This window comes from Lates calcarifer, unplaced genomic scaffold (genome assembly GCF_001640805.2).
Source record: "Lates calcarifer isolate ASB-BC8 unplaced genomic scaffold, TLL_Latcal_v3 _unitig_2212_quiver_935, whole genome shotgun sequence".
In the NCBI taxonomy this organism is placed as follows: Eukaryota; Metazoa; Chordata; class Actinopteri; family Centropomidae; genus Lates; species Lates calcarifer.
In genome coordinates, this window is record NW_026116056.1 from 37,213 (window position 1) to 50,408 (window position 13,196).

Below are 13,196 nucleotides of genomic sequence, written 5' to 3' on the forward strand. Positions count from 1 at the left end.
CTACACATACCATTTATAAGCATTACTGTGAAACCCATAGATATGAGTTTCCGTAGTGTAGTGGTTATCACGTTCGCCTAACACGCGAAAGGTCCCCGGTTCGAAACCGGGCGGAAACATCGTTTTGTGCCAGGAAAATAATTTTCTGGACATTTACTGATTTTATTTTGCATTTTAGCCAAACAGCGTTAACTGCCGCTGCAGTGTTGTGATTTTTTTCTAACGCTGTTCGCCGCTTCACTAAAAAAAAATGATGTTTCCGCCCGGTTTCGAACCGGGGACCTTTCGCGTGTGAGGCGAACGTGATAACCACTACACTACGGAAACTCGCAATTACGAATTAGCATTAACGCAGAGAACTAGGTGCGCGTGAATGCTGATCGTTTATTTATGCGGCTGGTGTCGAATATATTCACCGAGCGAAGCGAACATCGCGGGGGTCCACCGGCGACGGTTGTTCGCCTCAGGCAGTGGCGAACATCAAACGTTAATTATCTTTTGTTCGACACCGGCAATTCTCTAATTTAAACGTAAAAACCGGATCAGGAAGCACCCACCTGCTGTACACCTGCCAGGTGTCGGAAGAGACTCTGTAGCTTCCATCGTCGTCGGCGGTCAGTTTCCGGTTCGGATCCGATTCCAGTCGGATTCTAACGGTGACTCCAAAGAAAGTTCAGCAATCAGCGCTCCACGTTAATCCGCTTCTCCTCCGTCCGCCCGATAAACCGGTTTCATCCAAACACTCGTATTTACAACGGAAAATAAAAAACACTGATCCTTCTCTTGAAACCTCGAGACAAAATGGCGCCGCTTTCTGCTCTCTGATTGGTCAGTTCCTCCTCATACTTGTACTCCACTACACCTCAGAGGGAAACATGTGACTTTTTATTGATCAGTCGATCAGCAGTTACTGTGATGATCAAATAATCAATAATGAAAATGACTAACTGCAGCCCATATCATCATCCGGACCCAGATCCAGATCCAGAAAACTTGAGTAAAGACTTTAAAGACTCTGTTTCACCACTGGAGGGAGCTCTTGTTCTTTTTCTTCCTCCCTTCCTCACTTCCTTCCTTGCCTCCTTACTTCCTTGCTCCCTTCCCTCTTTCCTCACGTCCTTCCTTCCCTCCTCTCTCTCCCTGTAAACGGATCTGAGACCAGCTCGATCCTCTGGACCAGGACCAGAGTTTTTGGGGGATTTTGGTCTGATTCACACACATACACACACACACACACACACACACACACACACACACACACACACACACACACTCCAATCCGACCTGTCGTCCCTGTCCGTTCACCGGTTACATCACAGCCTCCGGGCGTCCCGCCAGCAGCAGCAGGAAGCTCCTTATATGGGCGTCAGGACGTCCGCTGCTCAGACAGGAAGCACCATATATGGGCTGAATCCGCGGTGTTTTTCCACACACACACACACACACACAGGGAGGATTTACTGCTGACAGAAATACCACAGTGTTTGTGTTTGATCTGAATCTGACGTTTAATCAGTTTCTGAATCTTTATTATTTCCCATTAGTTTCTTATGTATTATGATTATTACTCTTTTCATTAGGAACCTTGTCTGGTGCTTTTCTCACTTTAATATTCTGATGTTTAAAAGGTAACTTTGGTGAATTTGGTTCATTTCATGGATGAATTGTGTGACTCACCACTGTGACTGAGTGTGGTCATTTTTCCTCTGTTTACATTTGGTTTTTATCATTTCATTGTCTCTCCAGGCTGTAAAACTAACATTACTTAATGAAGTGCTTCCTTTGTTCCACTCAGTACATGAATACAGTGGTTTGTTCAGGTTGTACATGAATAAATATGACATGTATTTGTCCCTTTATATTTAAAAATCTGATTAAAGAACCGAGCAGCAGCGACAGGATTAAGACGTTTTATTCTCTCAGCTCTTTGTTTTAAAGAGGAAACATGTTCAGTATAAAAATCCAACACTGACCTGAATGTAAACATACAAACGTCCCAGAACCTACACAGTAGGTAAAAACATTATGTACATATATATACACGTCTGTACATTATACTACATGTAAACATTATGTACACAACAGCTCATATTTACACTGTTTAAAATCAGTGAACGTCGAGTCTCTTAAATTCAGCGTTTTCTCTATGGAGTTTGGTACAGAGAGTTTTTTGAAACTCCTCGGTCGACGCTGAAGGTTTGAGTTCATGTCGTGTTTTAATCCGACGTCTGACAGTTTGATGACCTTTGACCTCGTCACTACTGGAGGAGCAGTCTGAGTTCTTCCTGGTGTTGCAGAGGCAGAGTTTCAGTCTGAGGTCAAAGGTCACGGCAGGTGAACCTCCTGTCCGTCAGCAGATGTTGGAGCTGTGGGGGGAGGGCAGCTCCGACTGAGGACTTCCCATCGGAGAGGAGCAGGTGGAGGAGTAGAGGTGGGGGGACGGGGAGGAGGTGTAGATGTGCGACAGCGAGGAGGAGGAGGAGGAGGAGGTGAAGCAGGGGGAGGCGGCCTGCATGCTGAGGGAGGAGGAGGGGGCGAAGAGCGAGGCAGCGGGTGAGGAGGAGCTGTGAGCAGGGGAGGAGTAGGAGGAGCAGGGGGAGGAGGTGGGAGGGGAGGTGTAGACGGGGGGTTTGGGAGCGGAGGAGGAGGCGGAGCTCCTGTCGGCCTTGCGGTCCCGCTGCCTCTGGTGGATCTTGGCGTGCCTCTTGCGCTCGTCGCTGCGGGCGAACTTGCGTCCGCACTCTGCGCAGGCGAACGGCTTCTCTCCGGTGTGCGTGCGGATGTGCGTGGTCAGGTGGTCGCTGCGGCTGAAGCTGCGCATGCAGATGCGGCACTGGAACGGCTTCTGGCCCGTGTGCACGCGCACATGCCGCGTCAGCTCGTCGGACCGGGAGAATCGGCGGTCGCAGCCGTCGGCCGGGCAGGCGTACGGCCGCTCGTGGGGCGGCGTCTTGCACTGCCGGCCTGCGGGGGACTTCCTGATCCGGCCGGTCTTGGCGAGCTGGGCCTGGTAGGTGGAGCTCTGAGGCTGTGTCTGGATCTGCGAGGAGAAGGCTTTGATGGTGGAGAGCGGCGTGAGCGGAGGCTGCGGGGGCGGGTTCAGGGTCTGTGGCAGCACCACAGGCTTCTGGTCCTGGTTCAGACCCAGCTCGCCGTCCTGCTGCTGCGGCAGGAGGTAGTCCGGCAGCATCGGCACCGCCTGGAGGCCCAGCCTGGAGGCGGAGCTGGGGTAGGCGGGAGGCGGGCCCTGCGGTTGGAAGGCCTGGGGGGCTGGCTGGACGTCGGTGGGGGGGAGGAGGAGGTCGGGGCCGCTGGCGGAGGAGGAGGTGTAGGTGGGCGCGGTGGAGAAGACGGAGGCCACGTCAGCAGAGCCACAGCTGATCTGGACGGAGCTGAGGTTCGGCTGAGACATCGACGACGATGATGTCACTGATGATGTCACTGCTGATGAGGCGGAAGCTGTGGGGGGAGGAGCTGCCATGCTGACCAACCCCGTGAACAGGCTGAGCAGAGGCTCCGCCCACAGGCCGCTACCAGATGCCGCCGCCGTCGAGGGCTCGAAGGTAAAGCGGCCGCTGTAGGCCAGAGGGGGGAGGCGGGGGGTGAGGGGGGGGAGACTCTGTAGGTCCGGGAGCTCCGACAGAGAATCTGAGAGAAGAAGAAGAAACAGAAGTTTGCTGTGAGCTGATTGGCTGCAGCGAGTCAGCTGACCGACAGATTAAAGATGACGTCAGAGTTCACTGAAGCTGCAGCTTTAATCTGACACAGAGGAAACAGACCAACCTGATGTTTCTGATCTATCTATATCTGTTCTCACTGCAGCTTCAAGATCTGATCTGAGAATGTCACTGATCCACTACAGACCAGAGAGCAGATCTGAGTCCTCTTCACTTTATCAGGTTATTGACCTCACTTTGTTTCTGCAGCTGAAACTCATCAAATCCTCTGAGGAGCAGAGGAAACACTCAGAGCAGAATACTGATTTATTTATGACTGAATGACTGTTTCCTGCTCTAAACATCCAGTAACACACACCTCCACCTCCCGTCTCCTCACCTCCGAACTCCCCGGGCTCTCCACTCAGCAGCCCGGCTCCCTCCGCTGCGGACGCGGCCAGCAGCGAGCCTCCGGCCGCGGCGTTCTGCAGCAGCATCTGCAGCTCCTCCAGCTTCGGGTAACCGTCCAGCGGAGAGAGAGGCGGCGGGAAGCCGGCCAGCGGGTCAGAGATCTGCAGGGCGGACAGGAGCAGCTCCGCCTTGGTCGCTGCCATCTCTCGGGAGGAGGAAAAGTCGGAGGCGGCGGCGGACGTGGAGCTCAGCCGCTCCTGGAGCTCCTGAGCACCGGGCTGTTCCTGCGAAGGGACCGAGCTGCGCTCCGCTCCTGAACCCGGCGGAGAGGCGCTCTGACCGGGCTGACACTGCTGCTGCTGCTGGGGGCTGCGGTGCTCGGAGGAAGCCAATGCTGGAGGGTCGACAGCTCCGGGGTCCCGCGAGGAGATGTTTTCAAACTGATTGTTAGTGGCGGAAGTGAAGCTGCTGAGTCATCAGGGAGAGTAAACATCTAGTGTTTGTTTCCGGTTGGTGTTTTCACGTGTGGATGCTGTGAACTTGAACCTGAGCTCTGTCAGGTTTCCTCAATGAGGTTCCCGGCTTTATATAGACTCCTGCGTGACGTACATTCCCAAATATGGCGCGAAGGAAAGCCCATATTTGGTCAAAGCGGTGAGCGCGTACCCGGAAGCTCCGGTGCCTCCACGCGCCCTTTGTGCTGCGGTTTTTGGAGCGTGACCGATCCGGTACGGTCCAACCCTCGGTCCGGGCTCGGCAGGTGTTGACTGGAGGACCGGACCGACAGTCTACAGGCGGTAAACGGTGCGCGGTGACCGCGGCCGGCCGCCATGGCCGGAAACCCCGCGGACACGTCACAGCGCCGATCGGTTTTTTTTAGGCTCTACGTCACATGGAGATCTTCCAGCGGCGTCATCACTTCCTCAGGCCTTATTTGGGTGTTTTCCTGTCAGACTGCGGGTCTGGGAGCGGGTACGGACCCGTCCTGAAGATCAACTCAAAAACCAGAATTAATGACATGCAGCTGTAGATCTGACCGAGTACACAGAGTACAAGTACTTTAATCTGGGTATCTGAGAGGTATTATATACTGCTGGGTACTAACCTGCACTCATGTAGCACATTATATAAACGGACCTGAACGGTGCGTGCAGAGACGTAAAAGTACCTCAACATGACAGTGTACTCAGGTCTTTTACTGCAGTAAAAGTAGTGATACTACAGTATAGAGACACTCTGTTACTGCATTGAAAGTCATGTTATTCAAGTAAAAGTACAGAGAGTATTTGAATCAAAATATAGTTGAAGTACAGAAAGTAAAAGTACTGACTCATTTCAGAATAAGTGACCGGATGATTCTTCATGTGTTCATCACTGTCACGTTCCAGGTTGTAAATAAAGTTTTATCTCAATAACACTGCTTTATTTGTTTGTTATATATTTTGTAGTATAAATACAAATCAGCAAAGTAACTGAAGTTACCACTCAATATACTGCAAATAATATTTACTCTGCAGGAAACAGTCTGCAATATGAGTACTTTTACTTTTACTTACTTAATATACATTTAGCTGATAATACTTTTGTACTTTTACTTTAGTAAACAGCAGGATTTTACCTGTAATGGAGTATATTTTACATTGTGGTATTTTTACTTTTAATGACTGATATGAGTACTTCTTCCAACAATGAAAATGTGTATCAAGTATCAGAGTAAAAATACTGCATGTAGCTAAAGTATCAGAGTAAAAATACTGCATGTAGCTGAAGTATCAGTGTTGTATTTTGTCAGATGAGACCTTGAAAAGTGAAACTAACTGTTGTATAAATGTAGTAAAGTAAAAAGTACTGTAGTTAGGCAGTTTACAGTAAACAGTTGAACAGTTAAATGAACTCACGGAGAGCACGAGGCGAGTCAAACAGGCTGTGTGGTGAGTTTGTTCCATGTGAAAATGTTCAGACAGAAACCGTCACTTTCCAACAGCGCTGATTCAGAAAAGGATCCTCTGGAGGATGCGGGCATCGATCCCGCTACCTCTCGCATGCTAAGCGAGCGCTCTACCATTTGAGCTAATCCCCCGATGACAACAGCAGCGCGGTCACTGTTGTATTTGAAAGGGAGACAGTAGGGGAACGTGAAGGAACCCGTTCCTTCCGCCTCCTGACAGCTGACGTGTGATTGGCTGAGAACGGGTCAGGCACGGATGTGATTGGCTGAGGGACTGAAGGAGGAAGGAGCGGGTTGTTTCACTGAAAAAATATGGAGGTGAAAAATAGAAACAACGGCAGTGAGTCGTTTTTCCGAAACAGCTCAGTGACAGAGACACTCATTCACCAGCATTTATAAATTAACCACCAATTAAACTCAGAAAATATCGACTTTTTTTTTTTTTTTACAGTTTAGAACTTTTACAGTCAATTGTTAAAACTGACACAATAAAGAAAAGTAAACAGGAAGAACATAAAGACCTGAAGGTTATTCTTGAAAAAGTCTTTGTTATTTAAAAGTTATTTTGTAAAAACATAAGAGAGTCTAAAGGGAATATTTTCAGAGGGTTACTCTTGAAAATTTTCAATACCTAAAAGTTATTTTGCTCTTAAAGGTAACCTTACCTGAAGCTTCTCAGAGGTTATTTTGTAAAAACTCTCAGAGAACCAAAACGGAACATTCCTTGAAGGTTATTCTAGAAAAACCAAAACAGAACCTTTATTATTTTGTAAAACTTTCAGAGAATATCTGGGGAAGATTTCCTAAAGATTCCCAGAAAGGTTATTCTCAAAAACCTTTACATATGTAAAAGTTCATTTCTAAATCCTTCAGAGAACCTCAAGGTGACGTTAGGTAACCCCAAGGTAATAGTATTCATAGTATATTTTACAGTATTATATCTTCCATGTTACAGTTGTATGGTAACTAACTGGAGATCACAGTCAAACAATCAAATCTGAACGACGAGTGTTTACGGGTCCTCGGCTGGGGCTCCTGGACCTGGACCAGGTAGATCCGATGCGATTCAGTAAACCACAAGTCGAACAGTGAGAGTTTATTGGCCTTAACCTGTCACACGATAAAACAACTGAATAAGAAGGAAGAAAACAATTTTTCATTCAGGTAAAGTCTTGTAAAGTGACTCATGTTTCTTTGTGAGGACCAGTTTGAGTTTTATACCTTGTGACTGAAGACATTCTGGCCGGTCCTCCAAGGCCTGTTTGAGGGTTAAGACCTGGTTTTAGGATTTGGGTGAGGGGGTCTCTCTTGGGGATTAATTCTATCAGTGTGTCCTCACAAAAAACTGACGTACAACGTGTGTGTATGTTGCGCTGCTTAAGAAAGACCATGACATAGTCCTGCAGCAGAAATAGAACAAAGCTGAGATGTGTCGGCATGTGGCAGCCGGCTGCAGGAATACCAGCGGCGCTGCTTTTAGACTGTGAGCGCACACACATACAGGAATGCTGCTGGAACTTTCCGGTGGAGGGGTGAGTGAGTATATAACCAGCAGGGAGGCAGGACATCAGACAGACAAACAGTCAGACTCCAGACTGAAGCTGCTGATCTGAAACCTCCAGAACCTCCACACCTACAAAGACCAAACGTCAGGATGTTGTGTCCCAGCGTCTTCCAGCCGTCCCCCGTCACCATGAGGCCTTTCCTGGACCTGCACTGGCCGGTCCGCAGCCTGTGGCCTGAGACCCGGCCGCTCTTCTACCACATCGAGCAGGAGATGATCCGCCACCTGCAGGAGATGAGGCAGAGCATGGAGTACATGGAGAGGCTGCACCAGAAGATCTTCGACGAGATCGACCAGACCTCCTCCTCGGTGGTCTTCAAACCTATCGCCTTCCAGGACCTGGCGAGGGACGGCAGCAGCTTCGCCCTCAGCCTGGACACTAAGGAGTTCTCCCCGGAGGAGCTGTCCGTCAAACAGGTGGGCAGGAAGCTGAGGGTGAGCGGCAAGACAGAGAAGAAGCAGGAGGACGGGAAGGGCTCCTACTCCTACAGGTGCCAGGAGTTCAGGCAGGAGTTCGACCTGCCGGACGGCGTCGACCCCGAGACCGTCACCTGCTCGCTGGTGGGAGGCCGGCTGCAGATCCAGGCGCCCCGGGAGAGAGCATTGACTGATGGGAAGGAGAGGGTCGTCCCCATCACCATTACTGCAGCCCCAGCCATCACCACCTCCACCACCTCCTCCTCCTCCAGCGGGGGGACGGAGGGAAGCAGCACCTCCTCCTCAAAGGACGGCCCTGCTGAGAAAAACTGAGAGCGAGACATCTATTCACCTATCTTTGTATCTGACGGACGGAGGGAACATGAAGCTGATGCACTTTGATTTTTAACAATTAACCGTTTGTAATAAACTTTTGTTTCGTGTGATGTTTCAGGTTTGAATTATTTTGGTCACATGTTGTAGTTTCCTGTCGTCATGTGATGGAACGAAACATATTTAATATACAGACGTGTTTCTATTATTCCATCCAACACATTGTTGTCAGTGAGGGCAGGTTAAATAACAAAGAAAACAGAGATGTGATCATGTGACAGTTTCCTCTCTGTCTGAGGTGTGAAGCAGCTGAGGATCTGACTGCTGCTCAGTTCACAGATTTAAAATAGTCAGACAGAAGAGACACATCACATTCATGAATGAGCACATGAAAAACATTCACACTGCTCTGTACATGTTGTCACTGCAAAACTAAAGCTTGTTTGTTGAGAAACCAGCTGTAGATCTTCAGTCTTCTCATCAGAGTCGGTCTCAGTTTCAACACAAACTGGGAATTTACTGAAAAAGACAATGAGACCAAAGCGGATTAGAAAATAAAAGACTGAGACAGAGTCACAAGGAGCAAATTCTAGAAACATCTCTGAACCTTTTTTTGTTGTTTTCTTGATGATATAGCTTTTATTAAAACGGCGACTTTCCCAGACATTTTGACTTTTTTTCTAATAAAATTGTGACCATAGTCTCACTTTATGTTTTTACCATAAAATTGCAACTTTATCCAGTTTATTACTTTTTTCATTCTACAGCTTATTTCAAAATAAAAACAAAAACATTTAGCTTCATAACATCACATTTTTTCTTCATAAAAGCAGGACTTGACTTTTTGTCAAAAATTTTTGTGACTTTTTAAAAAAATTGCAATTTCTTTTGTAAAATATTAACTGCTCATAAAATTGCAACTACATTCTTAACTCTTATATTTTCTCATATCATTTTTTAAAATTTAAACTTCAGCTTCATAATATTACAACTTCTGCCCCCAAAACTAGGACTTCTTTCTCATGTTATGACTTTTTCCTCAAAAGTGTTTGAAATTGGGACAAAACTCTTTTCTCATATCATTTCAAAAAACTACAACTTTATCTTCATATTTTACACTTTCTTTATAAAATTGCCATTTTGTAGTCATGTTACAACTTTTTCTCAAAACTGTAAACTTTCTAGTTTTAAACATCCACAGTCTAAAAGACATGGTCCTGTGTTTACTGTTGTAAATAACCCTTTAATAACATTCAGTTGTTGCCTTGTTGTTCATTCCAGCATTAACAGTTTTGGTGGTGGGTGGGGTTTAGTTAAACCTGTAGCATATAAAACCAGTGATATGCTCCTTTAATGTTGACCATACAAAGTGTCTGATGATAATAAAGACAGGAGGCCAGTTTTCCCCTTTCGTTGCAAAATAATTTTCATTAAACTTAATTTATTCACAAACTGCTTTTCAAATTGCCATGTTGTTGTTGTTTTTTCTTTTCGTCACATACAATAAAAAACATTTCTAAAAGACAAGGGATGTCCAAGTCTCTCCGCTAAATTTGTACACGACCGCTCCTCCTCCTCCTTTGTCCTGAAGCTTCTTTATTTTTTATTTTTTCCAGACACGATGCGTTCATCACCGACGTCTTGCCGCACTCAGACATCAGATTAGAAATATTAAGAAAAAACAGCAGAAAATAACGAACAGAAGGACTAAAAATTTAACAGCTACAGTACACATTTCCTTTTCTTCTCCATTAGTTTTGTCTTTTCTTTTTTTTCTTTTTAACATTTTGATTTACAGAATAGTAGAATATGTTCAGTTAAGGCTTATGCTGAGTGTTATGGACCAATCAACAGAAACAAGCCAACAAACCAGGAGGGTGGTTTGAGAGGGGTGAGTGTATATGTGCGTTATGGGGACTGTGTGTGTTTATGTGTGTTACAGGGACATTCTTTCTGGAAACATTACTTTTTCTTAAATGTATTTTTTAATTTTAACTATTTTGTAAATTTGAGTGAGTTGCCCATTTAGACTTTTTCTACTTTCGTGTGTCATCAAGTTTAATTTTGTAATTAATAGCACATGAAGCTAACAAGCTAGCTTATAGCAAACTTCAACCTTACACTATACGAGTAGTTCAACATTTTTGGCAAATATTCTCTTTCCCTCCGAGTCAGATGTTCAGATTTCAGTCTCCTGTATTAAGAATGAAGCTGGACTCAGGACACGGTTAGCCTAGCTTAGCATAAAGACTGGAAAAAGGGAAACAATTGGCTTATATAGCTCACTGAGTAACATGTTCTATCTACAGCTACTTAGACACAGTGGTACTTGCTAAATGCTAACATTATCATGCTAATATAATGACAACACTTAACACCGCTGATGTTCAGCAGGTATGGGTGTTAGCATGCTAACATTAGCTAATTAGCAGGAAACACAGAGGCCAGCTGAGCCACATGGGAATGTCATTAGCAGTATTTGGTCATAAACCGAAGTACCAGATACATCTAAAGACAACCCGATGATGGTGCTAGTTGAAAGGTCAAAGGAGCACCAAAATTATTACAGTTCATCATTAGAAGAGCATGAATGTCTGAACCAAACGTCATCTCAACCCATCCAATAGTTGTTGAGATGTTTCAGTGTTAGCCCTAATGCTAACCTTGTAGTTGCCAGATTTAGCTAATTAGCAATTGGCCATTTTCAACCATTTTGTGAAAAAGTTTGTTGACGTGTCTGTAGTGCTTTTTGACAAATCGACTAACAAAATGTTGGCAGACCCAGATATTATGCTATGCTAAGCTAACAATCATCAAAGCCAAATTTCTCAAAATGTTGAACTGGTTAAATCAGAATCACCAGCTGGATGTTTTAAGTCCATAAATAAACATGTGACGGATGAAAACAAAAACAAACCCACACAAACAGAAAACTCATTTTACCCCCAACTCAAACACCCTGATATCCAGCAGCAGCAGCTTGCTGTTTCCACAATGAAATGTGATAATCCATCCACAGTCAACATTTATTAACATTATCCTTTACTTTTTTGATCAAACGCACGTTACGTCTTCAAACATGATGGTGAATATATGATCCTGTTTTTGATTGTCTCTGGGTTTGAGTTTTTTGGATGTGTCACTAAAAGACGTCTGAAACAGTTTAACTTTAATAACACCTCCTGAATGTTGACTGTGATAGATTATTTCTCTGCAGGCTGCAGAAACAAAATGTTTGTCCGAAAGAAAAGGAATTGATCCGGTTTGAAGTTATCAGCAGGAATGTGACGTATGATTCTCAGTACAAAAACCTTAAACGAGTAAAACGAGACACGTGGTCCTTAATGCAGCAGTGAAACTGTGACTTGCTGTAAAATGTTCAGACCTTAAACGTGCAGCTTTTGTTCTTTTTTTTATGGGATTCAAGTGAAAAACTGGACGAAAAAATAAATAAATCACATCATAAGTTGCAGCTGTTTTCAGTTTCCACCACATTCACACCTGGTGGTTCTGTGAATCCTCAGAATCCAGATTTAATCCAGATTAGATTGAAATGCACCGACTGAAACCAGGTTTAAAACTGTCGAGCTCTGAATGTTCAGATTCATAAACTTATTATCTTTGATTAAATGTCACCAGACATTTAACATTTAACACTGACTGCTTTCAATAAAAAGTGTTTGGTTTAAATAGAGAACCGTGTCTACAGTTTTTAAAGTAAGACAATTACTTGGATTTCTCACAGGTCAAATGTTGGGTTATTCAGGCTCCTGTCCATGCTAACACACCTGAAACCACAGGTCACATGACCATTTATCTGCACTGGGCATGCTCGTGCTGGTGTAACTGTCATGTGATCGGAGTGTGACCAATCAGGGAAGGGTTCTGTCGTTTCTGTCCATCCGGACTAAAACACAACACCAGAGTTTTTCAAACTAAAACGGGGCCAGCACAGTTTTTGGAAGTCTCTGTTTTAGTTTTAAAATGACTTATTAGTGTGGACGAAGCCTCAGACTCAAACCTTCTTCACATTAACACACGAAACAAACAAACAGGTTTCCTATCGTTTCAGCTTTGATCTCGTCTTGTATCTTCTTCTTCTGTGGTTTATTGGCAGCGGTGGATGAAAATGTGCAATAATTGACGTTCTGACATTTTTTGTGGAAACCAAGTCAAAACTCGACCTGACTCAGCTCAGACATTGTACTATCTGTCTGCAGAAGTGACGTGGACCAGCTTTTATCAGGGTCACAATCTGGATTTAACCTGGACACAAGTCACATGACCACCAGGTGGGATTCAAGATGTCAGTGCCAAGACTCTTTTTAGGAAAACACACACACACACACACACACACTCACACACACTCACACACTCACAGAGAGAGAGAGAGAGACAGGTGAGTATTTGTAGTGTTTTTCAGTGACAGGTGTTGCGACAGGAATGTGTGAACACTCAGGTGAACAACAGCATCAGTGACTACCTGCCCTCAGTGAGGCCTGATGGGACGCTGCCGCAAAAACACCAGCGAACCTGAAAGTATCACCTGGCACGGTCACATCTGACATGTAGTGTTTATACAGGTGTCTAATTTTTGGTATGACGACTTGACGTTATGGATTAAAAGTACGACCTGTAGGGGGCGACAGATCAGCTGATTATTATTTTCAAACAATAGAAACAAGACTAAGACGAAATAAAAAGAGAAATGAATGGACGTTTCGTCATAGTTCTGGTTTCTAAAAGGTCGATTTGTATTTAGTTTTAGTCTCATTTTGTTGTGGGAAGGTCACACATGGAGAAATGAGCCAAAATGATCAATTCAACAAATCGAATAAGCTTCAATTACTCAGACCTCTCTGTGTAT

The 13,196-nt window shown here is 45.2% G+C and overlaps 2 protein-coding genes and 3 non-coding genes across 6 annotated transcripts; 2 read left to right on the forward strand and 3 right to left on the reverse strand.

Moving 5' to 3' along the window:
- Window positions 1-46: 46 nt before the first annotated feature.
- trnav-aac (transfer RNA valine (anticodon AAC)) lies at window positions 47-119 on the forward strand. Its single transcript has one exon. It is a non-coding gene; the product is annotated as a tRNA-Val (tRNA).
- A 135-nt stretch (window positions 120-254) lies between these two features.
- On the reverse strand, window positions 255-327 carry trnav-cac (transfer RNA valine (anticodon CAC)). The gene has a single exon. It is a non-coding gene; the product is annotated as a tRNA-Val (tRNA).
- Window positions 328-1,894: 1,567 nt separating this feature from the next.
- LOC108892344 (early growth response protein 1) lies at window positions 1,895-5,439 on the reverse strand. Of its 2 annotated transcripts, none has more exons than XM_018689841.2 (2): window positions 4,036-5,439; window positions 1,895-3,648 (listed from the first exon to the last, which is right to left on the reverse strand). In XM_018689841.2, the coding sequence occupies exons 1-2, from the start codon at window positions 4,268-4,270 to the stop codon at window positions 2,351-2,353; spliced, it is 1,533 nt and encodes a 510-aa protein (XP_018545357.1). In that variant the 5' UTR covers window positions 4,271-5,439; the 3' UTR covers window positions 1,895-2,350. The 2 variants fall into 2 exon arrangements, with proteins under 2 accessions (XP_018545357.1, XP_018545358.1); XM_018689842.2 differs by having other exon boundaries at window positions 4,057-5,431.
- Window positions 5,440-6,074: 635 nt separating this feature from the next.
- On the reverse strand, window positions 6,075-6,147 carry trnaa-agc (transfer RNA alanine (anticodon AGC)). The gene has a single exon. It is a non-coding gene; the product is annotated as a tRNA-Ala (tRNA).
- Window positions 6,148-7,560: 1,413 nt separating this feature from the next.
- Window positions 7,561-8,439, forward strand: LOC108892345 (heat shock protein beta-11-like). The gene has a single exon (XM_018689843.2). It carries the CDS (start codon window positions 7,670-7,672, stop codon window positions 8,327-8,329), a length of 660 nt encoding a protein of 219 aa, XP_018545359.1. The 5' UTR covers window positions 7,561-7,669; the 3' UTR covers window positions 8,330-8,439.
- Window positions 8,440-13,196: the final 4,757 nt, after the last annotated feature.

Excerpts from the sequence above, each read along its gene's own strand:
- LOC108892344 (XM_018689841.2), bottom strand. The coding sequence starts at position 4,270 with ATGGCAGCGACCAAGGCGGAGCTGCTCCTGTCCGCCCTGCAGATCTCT. Across the intron at positions 3,649-4,035 it reads TGAGGAGACGGGAGGTGGAG|ATTCTCTGTCGGAGCTCCCG; the intron begins GTGTGTGTTACT and ends TTCTTCTCTCAG.
- LOC108892345 (XM_018689843.2), top strand. The coding sequence starts at position 7,670 with ATGTTGTGTCCCAGCGTCTTCCAGCCGTCCCCCGTCACCATGAGGCCT.